General features: G+C 45.4%; 1 protein-coding gene across 1 annotated transcript in view; it reads left to right on the top strand.

Moving 5' to 3' along the window:
• Positions 1–15,113, top strand: part of TNFRSF19 (TNF receptor superfamily member 19) — a 70,055-nt gene that overhangs the window by 39,717 nt on the left and 15,225 nt on the right. The window contains exon 5 of the mRNA XM_063429736.1: positions 1,727–1,812. Within this exon, the coding sequence (XP_063285806.1) occupies positions 1,727–1,812 (86 nt within the window). The remainder of the gene's footprint in view (positions 1–1,726; positions 1,813–15,113) is intronic.

Below are 15,113 nucleotides of genomic sequence, written 5' to 3'. Positions count from 1 at the left end.
CATGACAGTGCCGCTTTAATAGTTTGCATTGTATTTAACGAGAGGTGTATTTGCTTTGAAGAACTGCTTTAATTATAATTCAGGTAAGCCATATTTTGTTAGCGACTAGAAATGAAATATTAAGATAAACATGAAGTGGAATATGCAAATGAACGGATAGCTAGAGGATTATACAAAGCATTGACTTATTGAACCTGTCCCTTGCTGGGGCCGCAGTCTTGGTTGTGCTGGTTTTCTTTAACTCCTGGCGCTTCAGCATGCCTGAGAGTACAGCATTGAGGTCTGTGGTGGGTCCTGCGGGATCCTCGATAGACACAGCAAATTCCGACGGCAGCTGAGATTGACACTTATGCTAAGTCAGGAAGTGTCAGGCGTAGGAGAAATACAGAGACAAAGTAGTCCCTAGTTTGTCTCTGTATATCGCTTGACTGGAATGGAATGCCAGTGAAATTCCAACACAGTCCTGAGTATTTCATACAGATTCTATCTTTATGAAATACTCCTTTTTAATATGGGGGTGACGGTGCTGCTTTAACTTGCCAAAACAAAACTGCTCTGAAGCTTCCTATCTAAAAGGAGCAGCTCGTGGGAATAATGGTATGGCAGAGGAGAAGCAGGGAGGCAAAACATGCGGTTTCTGTCTCATCAACTCCTCTCCCACTATATCGTTATCAGGAGTAGAGCAAAATAAAAGGACTGCAGATAGCTGCTCTCCGGGAGCCTAGCTCCCACTTCTCTTGGATATACAGTGACATGTCCTGGGGCTACCTTACAATTTGTGTACTGTCAGTCAAACTGTTTATTCCTGAGAATAATGCACAAAAGATGTTGCCATGCAATATGAGTTTAATTGAAGCAAAATGTTGCTAGGGAGAAGTTGCTGGCTGAAGGATTTGAGGAACATACAAGAATTATAATTTGTTTTTATGTCTTATTTCTGATAAACACAATATGCTTGCGTGTGTGTTAATACAGTGGTAAAAAGAATCCTTTTACAAATGTTTAAATATCTTTATAATTTTGTGTAAGAGTCTCATAAAAGTAAGATTGTCAACTTTTCCCAGTTAAGGAATATTCTTCTTTTGGTGTTGAGAATTTTCACCCAAAAAAGTGTGTATCTCTATTTTCTAAAGAGTGTGTATGGAGTGTTTTTATATTCTCCATTAAAGGGCCACTATAGTGCCAGGAATAAAAACTCGTTTTCCTGGCACTCTAGGGTCTTTAGTTCCCCCCCACCCTCAGGGCCCCCTTCCCGCCGGGCTGAAGGGGGAGGAAGGGCTCCCTCTGCGCTGGGGAACTCTCCTGCCTCTTCCGACTTTATCGGCCGAATGCGTATTCGCGGCAAGTGCCGCGCGCACATTCAATTAGTCCATAGGAAATAATTTCTCAATGCTTTCCTATGGACGGCAGTGTCTTCTCACTGTGAAAATCACAGTGAGAAGCGCCTCTAGTGGCTGTCAATGAGACAGCCACTAGAGGCTGGATTAACCCTATTATAAACATAGCAGTTTCTCTGAAATTGCTATGTTTACAGCTGCAGGGCTAACTCTAGATGGACCTGGCACCAAGACCACTTAATTGAGCTGAAGTGGTCTGGGTGCCTATAGGGGTCCTTTAAATAGAGTACAAATGGCAAGAGGGCAATTTAGAACATAATTAATCTTTATATTTAAATGTACATATTAACATTGTTTAAGTAAAGTCTTTGTTCTTACCCGTCTTACAGATTCTACAGAAAGACTAAGCTTGGTGGCTTCCAGGACATGGAATGTGTACCTTGCGGAGATCCACCTCCTCCTTATGAACCTCACTGTGAGTATATCTTGTATTGTTTTAAAATAACTAGATAACTCAAAGTGAAATCTAACAAGGGCTGTTTTTTTACATTTACATTTTTGCTGTGTTTTTTTTCTTCAATAATAATTGCCCTTTATTTCTAGAAGTGCACTGTGCACGCACACAACTTCTCCAATACGAACACATTGTGTGGTAGTACTATTTGGAAAATATATATATTTATTTTCCCCACTTTGTATTTTTATTAGAGTTTAAACACTCAAAACACAGAAGGGCCACGGTATGAGATTAAGAATAATTTGACATCAATATCAAACAACATTTGGTAGCGGCTAGGGTGGCTATATGTCATACATTTGCATTTAAATACTATGTGCAAATGACATTAGAACAATCTGCAGGTGCTATGAATATTTATTCAGTAACAGTATGGAGCCGGGAGGGTCAGTTATCTGTTATGTATGTATCAAGTCGCTTTTCATCTCAGGAACGTTACGGCTACAAGAGGCCCAAAGAAGGAATGTAGCGAAGTGTTATAGCCTAGGAATGTCTCTTTGACAAATGTGGAGCGAGTAAGTCCCTCTTCGGCCCTTGGGTGGTTTTAGGCTGTCATTGTGACTGATTGCCTTCTGCACTGGTGTCTCCCTTATATTCAACTTGCAGGTTCAGCTGTCTGAGAAATAACTGTTGGTTGTCTGTGGAGGACAGGGTAAGCGTCTGGTCTCCCTGTGGTACCGCCAGGGATCCATCCGCCCCCCCCCCCCCCCCACTGGTATCTGACCCCCGCATCCCTTAGCTGTTTGGCTGCTGTTGGTGCCAGCTGTCGCCGTTCCACCAGTGCAGAGAACGGGAGATTACTTTAGAGGGCCACAGTGCACAGGGGCGGGCTGGGAAGGGGGCAGGGAGGCAATTGCCCCCCAGGCCGCCCTAAACCCAGGGGCCAGGGCTGCCCACATCCAGCAAAAAAAGGAAAATCTGAATCCCCTGCCTCTGGCTGAGGACTCAGATTTTTCAATTTACCTCACTCTTCCTGTAGCCTGCAGTCAGTGGAGTCAGCCGGCCTCTCCTGATGATGTCAGGAGGAGGGGGCGTGACTTTCACTGCTCTTCTCCCAGGTCCGCTGGGGAGTCTGGGAGAAGAGCAGAGGAAGCCACGCCCCCTCCTCCTGACATCAGGAGAGGCCGGCCGACTCCACTGACTGCAGGCTCCAGACTTCACTGACTGTTGCTGTATGCTGGCTGCTGCCCACCCCTCCCTGGCTTAAGGTAAGACTCAGGGAGGGGGAAATACACTTTAGTTTTTTTTTTATTCCCCTCCTCAGTCCTGCCCCACTTTCCCCCCTCCTCAGCCCTACCTCCCCCTCCCCCCTCCTCAGCCCTACCTCCCCCCTCCTCAGCCCCTGTCCCCTCCTCAGCCCCTGTCCCCTCCTCAGCCCTTGTCCCCCTCCTCAATCCCTGTCCCCCTCCTCAGCCATCAGTGGCGGATCCAGAGGGGGGGCAACGGGGCAATTGCCCCCCCCCGAGATTCTCCCCTGCCGGCTAATGCAGGGCTGACATTGCCCAAGTGCCAGCCCTGCATTGTGCCTGCAGACCGGGGAGGGAGATCAGTGATCTCCCTTCCCGTTCCGCAGGCACATTGCTGACAGCCGACCGGCAGGGGAGGGAGAGAGGACCCGCGAGCTGTTACCAACAGCTCCTCCGGGTCCTCCTCTCGCGAGATTTGGAGCGTTGCCGCGGTTACCACGGCAACGCTCCAAATCTCGCGAGAGTGAACTCTAGCCCTGGAGCGCGGGCTAGAGTTCACTCCTACCACTGGAACTACCAATGAACCCCACTGGGACCACCAGGGAACGAAAGATGTCCCCCCTCCTCCCAGTAAAGGTAAGAAGGGAGGGGGGGACATAACATTTGTATTTATTTTAATTAAATAAAAAAAAAAAAAAACACACATTAAAAAAAAAATCCTTCTTATCATACACACACACATTGCCCCTGCCCCCCATAAACACACACATTGCCCCTGCCCCCCATACACACACACATTGCCCCTGCCCCCCATACACACACACATTGCCCCTGCCCCCCATACACACACACATTGTCCCTGCCCCCCATAAACACACACATTGCCCCTGCCCCCCATACACACACACATTGCCCCTGCCCCCCATACACACACACATTGCCCCTGCCCCCCATACACACACACATTGTCCCTGCCCCCCATACACACACACATTGTCCCTGCCCCCCATAAACACACACATTGCCCCTGCCCCCCATACACACACACATTGCCCCTGCCCTCCATACACACACACATTGCCCCTGCCCCCCATACACACACATTGCCCCTGCCCCCCATACACACACACATTGCCCCTGCCCCCCATACACACACACATTGCCCCTGCCCCCCATACACACACACATTGCCCCTGCCCCCCATACACACACACATTGCCCCTGCCCCCCATACACACACACATTGCCCCTGACCCCCATACACACACACATTGCCCCTGACCCCCATATACACACATTGCCCCTGCCCTCCATAAACACATTGCCCCCATATACACACACACTGCCCCCCATAAACACACACATTGCCCCTGACCCCCTTACACACACACATTGCCCCTGCCCACCATACACACACACATTGCCCCTGCCCACCATACACACACACATTGCCCCTGCCCCCATATACACACATTGCCCCTGCCCCCCATAAACACATTGCCCCATATACACATACACTGCCCCCCATACACACACTGCCCCCCATAAACACACACATTGCCCCTGCCCCCCATACACACACACATTGCCCCTGCCCCCCATACACACACACATTGCCCCTGCCCCCCATACACACACACATTGCCCCTGCCCCCCATACACACACACATTGCCCCTGCCCCCCATACACACACACATTGCCCCTGCCCCCCATACACACACACATTGCCCCTGCCCCCCATACACACACACATTGCCCCTGCCCCCCATACACACACACATTGCCCCTGCCCCCCATACACACACACACACACACACACACATTGCCCCTGCCCCCCATACACACACACACACACACTGCCCCTGCCCCCCACACACACACACATTGCCCCTGCCCCCCATAAACACACACATTGCCCCTGCCCCCCATAAACACACACATTGCCCCTGCCCCCCATAAACACACACATTGCCCCTGCCCCCCATAAACACACACATTGCCCCTGCCCCCCATACACACACACATTGCCCCTGCCCCCCATACACACACACATTGCCCCTGCCCCCCATACACACACACACACATTGCCCCTGCCCCCCATACACACACACATTGCCCCTGCCCCCCATAAACACATTGCCCCCATATACACATACACTGCCCCCCATACACACATTGCCCCCACACACATACATTACCCCACACATACACTGCAATACACACACACACTGTAACTGTCACACACACATACTGACCCACACACACACACTGCACCCCTGACATATACTGCCGCCCTCACGTACACACTGCAACCTTCACACACACACTGCTAATACACTGCCCCCCTCACACATTGCACCACTCACACATACCACTGCTCCTCTGCCCTACTACAGCCCCATTTCCCAGAGGACCTCAGGTAAGTTGTCAAACAGTTCTTAAACAGTTTGACTACTTACTCTGGGAGGGGGGGGGTCTTGGCATTATTGGCACTATAACCACTACACTGAGCTGTAGTGGTTATTGTGTCTGGATTATTTATTTAAATAATCTACAAGTGCCCCTCCCGAGATCAGGCTCTGGATCCGCCACTGTCAGCCATCCCCTGTCCCTTAGTCAGGCTCTGGTCCCTTAGTAAGGCTCTGTCCCACCCTTTCCCTGCTCCTTTTTTCCCCCCTCTCAGCTCCTGCCCCCTTTCTCAGCCCCATGCCTCCCACTACAGCCCCATAACATCCCCACTACAGCTCCTCTTCCCCCAATTGCAACCCATATCACCCACACCACAACCCCTTTCCCAAATTGTAGCCATCAACCTACTTAAGCCCCTATCCCCCCCTACATTTCCTAAACCCCCCAATTACAGTTTATACCCTCCACTACAGCCCCTGTCCCCAATACAACCCTGTCCCTTTACTCAGCCACTGTCTACTGGTTTTAAAAGTGTAAAGTTTGGGTGTATGTGTGTGTCAGTATGTCTGTGTGTGTGTGTGCGCCAGTATGTCTGTGTGTGCGTGCAAGTATGTCTCTGTGTGTGCCAGTTTGTGTGTGTGTATGTCAGCCAGTATGCCTGTGTGTGTGTGTGTGTGTCAGTATGTCTGTCTGAGTCAGTATGCCTGTAACAGTGTGTCTTTCTGTGTGTATCTGTGTGCCTGTCAGTGAGTATGTGCGTGTGCTTGTCAGTGAGTTTGTGTTTTTAGTGTGCGCCAAATCAGCAAGTGTGTGTGTGCTTGTCATTGAGTGTCTGTTTAGGTGACTGCTCCCCCCCGCCCCCCTTTCAATCACATGGGAAAGGTGTTTTTACTCTCCTCTTGGTGCAATGGGCCACTTGACTGGATTTGCCCCCCAGGCCAAAGGCTGCCAGCCCTCCCCTGACAGTGCAACCCTCCATTTGCACTCTGCCCAAGTCTCTGGAGCAGGACATGATAGTGGAGTGAGTTGCTATATCCTTCGTGAAGGCTCTTGTGTCTCAGGGTGCATCCCCGGGAGCTGTTGTGGCTTTGCGGATTCCGAACGCGGAGAGTATCATGCTGGGCTCAGCACCCCCTTTAATGCCCATTATAGATAATAGGCGATGAATGTAGGGTAGTAGGGCGTCCTTTTCAACGCTCTCTGGGATCCCTCTGAGGCGGACATTCCGCCGTCTATGCCGTACTTCCATTGTAGTGATAGTCCGCATGAGCTTTTGAATTTGCAAGGTAAGCACCATCATAGAGTCCTGGTAGTGCTGTATTTGGTGCTCCCTTGCACTTTCCCTGGACTCCACTGCTGTGAGCCGCTGTTGGAGGTTCCCTACCTCTTTCTGAGTGTTCAGCAAGTCAGACTTCCACACTTCCCTCATTTCTGCCAAGAGGTCTCTGATATCTCGCTTAATCGCTGGGTTGATTCCTCCTACGATTCGGAGTCCTCGTAGTGGGCCCCTGTTTCAGCGGGAGACGAGGTAAGGCTCTCCCTGACTTCACTGGCTTCCTCGGAGGCCTCTTCTTCACTGGGTGCCCCGGGCGCAATTTTGGCAGGATCCTGTGGAGTAGGCCTCACAAACAAGAGCCGAATGTCCGACAATCTGGGCATCTCTGGCAGTAGGAACTTCTTATTTTTGCGCCCCATTGATTTCTCTGTTTGTGAGTTGTGCGTGTGGCCACTGTTGGTTGCGGATGATCTTTTTTTTACCTATTTTATCGGTTGCTTGTACGGAGCTAATCAGAAACACGTCCATCTAGCTGAGCAGCTGGCCATGGCTCCCACAATTTGGAAAATATTTTTGATTACAATATTGTGATAAAGTAACAAAGATCATAAAGATATTTGAGGGATCTTAGGGACGGCAGAGGAGATGGGGGTAAGAACTGCTCCACACTCGCTTCTAAGGCTTCTCACTCTTTATCTCTGTGAATGAGAGGGATGTTCAGACTGCAGGCACAGACAGTATTACTAATGATGATTACATTGTTCTAAAACCTGCATGTGGTTGTCAGCTTATAATACAATAATCTACTTCTTCTGGTAATGTTTATTATACTCGCCGGTCCATGGATTTTTTTATTTATTTTTTGCCACGTTGCATCCTATAGTCTTGTATCCCCTTGCCAGTTATGTTCCCTTCTCCACCTGGGTTTATAGCTACCTCCCTGTCAGCTAGACATCTGGGTTTATAGCTTTCCCCTGCCAGCTGGGCACCTGGGTTTAGTTACCCCCCCCACCCGCCAGGCACCTGGGTTTATAGTTATCCTTCCTACGACAAGGCCAGCTATGGATGCCCGCTGCCAGATAGGCACCTGGGTTTACAATTCCCATGATTTCATTGTTCCTCTTGTCATTGAAGGTTGTGGATTAATTGTCTTTCTTGCAAAGTAAAAATATTTATATTTGCCACAATGTAAACCTTAAGTAATATATGTACTTTCTTAATGTTTGATTTGGCAGAAGTCATGTTAACAAAATATATTGTCAGGTTTTCTTATCGGCACAAACAATTATCCACCTGTTCAATGTTTACCGGTATATCTTGGGTAGAACTATTACACATCACTGGTCTTAAAACCGACCTGTGTGGGTTTTGTAAAACGTGATTAATGGCTTTTTCAGATCAGTGCAATGAGCTATGTTGATGGTATTTAATGAAAACTGATAAAATGATATATGCCTTCTCCCCTGCTGATGTAACCCAGCCATAACCTTTGCTACTTTTGTTGCAATGGAATCACTTATCACGCTACGGACCTCTTTTGTGATCAGTCTGTTAAAGAACGTTGATGAGTGTTGGTGGGTGGTTGAATCTTGTGGCTCTAGATTTCAATTATTTGACACTTTTTCTTGTAGAATGAATTGTTTGATAAAGTGGTTTCAAACTAAATCAGGTTGCTGAAAAGCAGATTGTACCCATTCTTAATCTGTATTTTAACACTGAATTATTATTATTCTTGGTGACATTTGATTAGTTTATTTATTTTGTTAATGATTATTCTAGAGCATTCTTATACAAATACACGTGTAGAGTCTTGGAAGCAAATTATTACTGTGATGATTTTGGTTTATTTTATCAATCTCTAGAAAGTCTATAAATTCTGGGATACTTGTAAATAGTTGTTGGAGGTTCTGTTTACATTTCTTGTATTTGTTGTCCAGTGAAATATCTCCGTGTTAAGGGCACCAACCACAGTGTCTCACATTTAAAAGTAACGTTTTTTTAAATTCCAACTAAGATTAATTCAAACTATCATATATGTTTTCTAGTTTATGACGTTTCTATAACACGCTTATCCTCATATGTGTAAAACAGAGGCTCGGACACAAATTACGATCATGATGTATCTAAGTTTTACCAAATTGCTAAAAGCCTAAATTTTGGAACCTTTGTGATATGTTATATTCGAAGTAGCTAGTAAAATAATAATAATTATTATTTTTATTATTGGAATTTATATAGCGCCAACAAATTCCGTAGCTCTTTACAATATTATAAAAGGGGGAGATTTAACAATAAATGAGACCATTACAAAAACGTACAGGAACAATGGGTTGAAGAGGACCCTGCTCAAACGAGCTTACAGTGATGTTGACTTTGCTGCGGTTCTTCAACACTTTTTACAATAATGGGCACTTATTGCCTATATTGGGCTTCAGAATCCGTGCACTGTAACCCAAAGAGTAACAGTCATCGGATCACTGCTTTGAGTGAATTTGGATTGCATAGCGTACATGTGTAACCTGTATTTAATAAAAATGTTTAAAAAATTCCATTCCCCAGGCATAAGAATCACAGGGCCAGAAAAACTTTAATGAACAGTTTAATAGCCATAAATCTTCTCTTCCTCACAGTGAGCTGGCTTATGTTACTGAAGACAATTTTCACCTCGTTGCCTATTCACTCATAACAGCACTTGGAATGAAGCATATAGCCAGCAGATGTGTATATATTGCTGGACAGTGCAAACATATTAGATTTCAACCTCGGCTCTTAAACAGCCTTAAAAAAGGAGAAAGACAAATATTTGTAGTTGCTTGTCTCTATTGAAGTGCATTGATGGCAAAGGAAAGTGTACATGCCTGCGAGTCTCCATAAATTCACAATGTCTTTTGTGACAGTGAGATGGCTTGGCAAGTGTTTTGTTTGCCCTGAACACTTGTAAGGGGCATGAACTTCCTGTGCTAAAGCCTTCTAGAGAGTTGGAAGTATATTAAGACTTTGATCGGAGATTCTAAGAACTAGTTGGAGTTGATTATTACCCAACCAGCAATAAATCACCTGTACTTGCTTTTATCCACTGCCTGTTTTGAGATATTTGAAAACCTACCGCAAGAAGGTAAATGTTGAAACCAATTTATATTTTTCAAACACCCCAGTAAAGAAAGGCAGGGATCTGAGGATGTGAGCTAATTTGTAAGGTTTTGGGTTGAGTCCGAGGTCTGTTCTGGCCAGATTTGGCAAGCCCACAGCCAACTTTCCATGCAAGTGTGTGATATATTTTTTGTCCTTTGTTTAATAATATACAGCCAGGATTTCACTAGAATTAGTCCAAGAATCTGTCAGAATTGTGGTTTATATAACTGTTAATTAACGGTAGTCAACATGCCATTTTACTCAATACTTCTATTTAACGTTATACAGTTTGTGCTTCCCAATAATGAGCAAATAGCAGTGTAGTAAAGCTGTAACAATAAATAATCTAAAATGGTAAATAAAATAACTTGGCTATAATTACATGTAACCTGTATCACGGTTTACAAAATAAAGAGGCAGCATGATGTCAAGGGGAGATCCATTGGCCATCAGACAATTGGAGCTAAAATTGGCTTCGGATCACAGCACAACAGCCTAACGTAACTCTGATGTAATGTAGGGAGGAAATCTCTTATATTGGATCTATATCAGAGGGGGACAGTCCTTTCTCTGGAAATTACAGTGTAACAGTAAGTCACCTATAGCTTGCGGTAGCATATTTGTTTCTTAGATATATATTAATGATTTAGCAATTGACGACAAAGACACATTTTACGTTGAAGGAGAAATAAAAGCATTGTTTCTGGTTTTCATTTCTCTCTACATGCTGGCTTGCCGTTGTAAAGGGCAGGGATTCTATCAACGAGTGACGCTGAGCCAAGATGAAAGTGCTCTGTTTCAGAATAGATGTGAATACAGCTAAATTATATTTTTTATTTTAAAGACTTCAAAACTGCATATTTGTTAGGGAGTAAGTTATTGGGTTCAATAAGCGTTCACATTGGGCACGTCCTTCAGCCTGTCACCTTACTTTTATTGGCTTGCTGATAACAGTTTACAGTAAAATTTGAGAACGCCTTTCACAGAAACATTGGTTTGAATGTAAAATGTTATTTCTCTTCTACAAAGCCAAACAAAGAATTCAAAGAAAACTATATACCCATATTTCCCATTTAACTAGATTTAGCTTTGTTCTTACAATATCTTAACCATTAAAAGGTGATTTACTTTGTGTCATCATGGAGTAGACTGAGTAACCTTCAGCACCCCAGCTGTTGCGTACTAAAACATTGAGACTGCCAAGGTTTATTGCCCTAGGACAGGGGTCTCAAACTCAAATTACCTGGGGCCACATGCAACGTGGTCTTCTCCCACAGGGGCTGTATGTCAAAGTTCCAAATGCAAACATTAAAAACAAAAACTATAATTATACAATACTAGTTCATGGTACGGTACTGTTTAGCAGCCTCCAGTCTTATTGACCAGAAATCCTTATCCAATCTGCTTATAATAATGCAAAAATGATCACACTTAAATTGTATTTCCCTTCCTTGGCCTTAGGGACGTTCCACACAGTGTGTGAGCCACAATCACAGGCTTTTCACTCTATTACTTTCTTATTACTGTACACTTATCTTGACCATAAGATAAACCTGGTGTCTGTTTGGTCAGCTACGCAGCTCACATCATGGTGTACGTTGGTTTGCTGCGCGACTGAACATTGTACACTGCGTGTTCTCACTGTTAAGATACCAGCAATAATTTCTCAGCAGCTGCCTGCCCACATGTCAACCCCACTATACTCCATCTTTTGGGAAGAAACTGAGCCTGATTTATTTAAATTTAATTTTTGTTTTCAATTTATTTATCTTTCCTTTAGCAGAGCAGTAAGGTGGACTTGCTTATGCTGCTGGCTACATGAAACCAGTTTGTAGACCAGAAATGGCCTGCGGGCCTGTACTTTGAGACCCTACCCTAGAAGATTTTCTGGCATTCCGACTGACCATTAGAATAAAAACTGTTGTTGTTGTTTATTTTATTTTTTTTCCTTCTCAATTTGTATCTTATCCGTAATCATAGGCGTGCGCAGCCTATTGCATTAGGGTGTGCACCCTAAAGCACAAACACACGCCGCATGTGTGTGTGTGTGTATATATATATACACACACACACACTGCTGTGTGTGTGTGCTGTTAGTGTGCTGTGTGTAAGGGTGCTGCTGTGTGTGTGTGTGTGTGTGTGTGTGTGAGGGTGCTGGTAGTGTGATGTGTGTGTGAGGGTGCTGGTAGTGTGATGTGTGTGTGAGGGTGCTGGTAGTGTGATGTGTGTGTGTATGTGTGAGGGTGCTGGTAGTGTGATGTGTGTGTGTATGTGTGAGGGTGCTGGTAGTGTGATGTGTGTGTGTGTGTGAGGGTGCTGGTAGTGTGCTATGTGGGTGAGGGTGTTTGTTTGTGTGTGTGTGTGTGTTTGTGAGGGTGCTGTTTGGGTGTGAGGGTGTGTGTGTTTGTTAGGGTCCTGTGAGGGTGCTGTTTGTGTGATGTGTGTGTGATGGTGCTGTTTGTATGATGTGTGTGGGTGTCTTGTATTTGTGAGGGTGCTGTTAGTGTGCTGTGCGTGAGGGTGTTGTGTGTTTGTGAGAGTGTGGTTAGTGTACTGTGTGTGTGAGCGTGCTGTGTGTGGGTGCTGTATGTGTACTGTATGTGTGTGGGTGCTGTATTTCTGTAGGTGCTGTTTGTGTGTGGGTGCTGTATGTGTGTGTGTTCTGTATGTTTGATGGGATTGTGGAGGTGGGGGCAGATTAGTAAATATCCCTCCTCCCTTCGTACCTTATGTAGGGAGGGGGGATCCTTGCTGCCATGTGCCATCCCTGGTGGTCCAGTGGAGAGTTAACTCTCGCGAGATCTGAGCGTTGCCACGGCAACGCTAAGATATCGCGAGAGGAACCTGGCGGAGCTGCTGTCTGGAGTTCCCCGGGTCCTCTCCTGCCTCCCTCCATGCTGCTGTGGGCCGGTGAGGTAGATCTTTGATCTCCCCGCCGGCCCATGGAGGCTTAGAGCAGAGCCGACACTCAGATAGCGCCGGTTCTGTGTGAGCCGACAGGGGAGAATAAAGTCCTGGGGAATAAAGTGTGGGAACTATCCCAAGATTCCCCCCCCCCCCCAAAAAAAAATATACACTCCAATGTGTGTGTGTGTGTGTGTGTGTGTGTGCACACACACACTGACACGCATACTCAGACACACACACACTCATACATTCATAGACAAACATACACAGACACCCATACATACATTCACAGACACCCATACATACATTCACAGACACCCATACATACATTCACACACACACATAGACACACACATACAGACACATACACTGACACACAAATTATTATTTTTTAATAAAAAAAATGTCCACCCAGCCTCCCTACCTGGAGTGCTGGCGTGGACTTGTCCCTGGGGTCCAGTGGGTCGGGTGCCTGTCTTCATCTCAGCCGCGGCGAGGGAGCTGTGTGCTCTCTGCTCCCTCTCACCACGCGGGCTGTCTGCTGTAGCTGGGAGCCGGAATATGACGTCATATTCCGGCTCCGGCATCAGCAAACGGCGCACGGCGAGAGGAAGCAGAGAGCACACAGCTCCCTCGCCGCGGCTGAGATGAAGACAGGCACCCGACTGGGGGGGGAGGGTTTGGGGTCCATCACCTCTTGCCCCCCCATGACAGGGGGAGGAAGGGGGGCATTTGGGGGTGCTGAGTGCCTGCAGTAACGGCGTTCCTGCTCATAAAAAGTGCAGGAACTCTGTTCCTGCAGGACTTAATCCATAGACGTGCCGCGGGGATTAGGGTGTGCCCAGGCACACCCGGCACACCCCATGCGCACGCCTATGTCCGTAATGAAAAGTATCAAACACTGAATTAAAACTGCCTAATGATTCCACCAGTCTTGGCCCTTCCATGTAGGTTATGTATTTGAGTGGCAGGGTTATTTAACAAAGTAAGAATTGGAAGTGGATTGATGGTGAATTTGAAATTGTAGAGCAAATTGGATACTTAAAAGCTTAGCCGAATTCACTTTGAAGTCTCATTTTACTAAATAACTGAGTGTTTATAAAATATACGGTATACGTTCTATACATATAGGTTATATAATTTTGTTCAGCCTCTCAACTTCTTAAAGTAGACTTCATGTGACTAGAGGTTAAACCACCTAACAATAACAATGTAGATTTTTTTTGTTTTAGCAGATATAAAGAGAAGGTAAAAAAAAGAAGGAAAAAAAACTGATTTACCCCCATGCTCTCCCAACAGTCAGCCTTCACATTCCTCTGTACAAGTTGCTGAGCAGAAGAATTGGATTTGTCCTTTGCATTGCCAATATGCCACTTGAGTAATTGTGTATTCAACACATCAGGGCTCCCAAACCCAATGCACGCATTTACTCTTACATGAGACATGTCACAGTCCTTCTCTGCTCGCTCAATAACGAACATTTAGGGAATCACATTACATTATGAGTTTGATCTTCTCTCAGACTCTAAAACAATTGGTGCATTCTCTGTTGAACGAGTGTTTAAAGAGCTTCTTTGTGCCTGCATGACCCGTTCAGCTGTGTGTATTTATCTAATTACTAAAGGCATAAATGTAATGTCAAACCAAACAATGTGTGTGCCAAGCATTCATAAATTGGAGATAGGTAGGAGGGAGGAAGGTTTTTACTAGCTCATATTGGAGTACTGCAACGTAAAAGTATTTGAGCACTTCCCAAAAATTTCAGAAGACAATTTAACTAGGCTAAATAAAAAAAACAAAAAAAAAACTTTCATAAAATTTTTAAGATGTGTTGTTATTGCTTAAAGGAAGTGTTATGTTAAGTATGACGGTCACATTTTAGAGAATTAGAGAATTCATAAATTTTGATTTACCATTGATATATTCTTACTTGCAGATTACAGATTTTCCACGGCGATTGCCCTGCCTCGAACTATAAATAGGGCTGTTGTAAGTGTTTGCCCACTCATTCTTCCCCAGCAAATGATGCACGCTATGCATTGTGGGATGCACATTCCAATGTATAGATTAATAATGCAAAACTGTAACGCTATATACCATTACAAAGCATCCATTTGACAATTTTTGGGATTTGTTTCTCTACAGATGGTCAGCAGTGGATTCTGCTTATTTGTAACATCTCTTGGCTGATGCATTTTAGGATGAACTACCGCTTTACTCATACATACCCAAACTCACCCTCTCTCCATCCGCCTGCATTCTTTCTATTTTATTAAATAGCGCCAGCAAAATTCCGTAGCGCTGTAGAATGGGTGGCTAACACACGTAATTGTAACCAGACGCACAG

The sequence above is a fragment of the Pelobates fuscus genome, chromosome 1, assembly GCF_036172605.1.
Source record: "Pelobates fuscus isolate aPelFus1 chromosome 1, aPelFus1.pri, whole genome shotgun sequence".
Taxonomy (NCBI): domain Eukaryota; kingdom Metazoa; phylum Chordata; class Amphibia; order Anura; family Pelobatidae; genus Pelobates; species Pelobates fuscus.
This window is presented reverse-complemented; position numbering and strand designations above follow the sequence as displayed.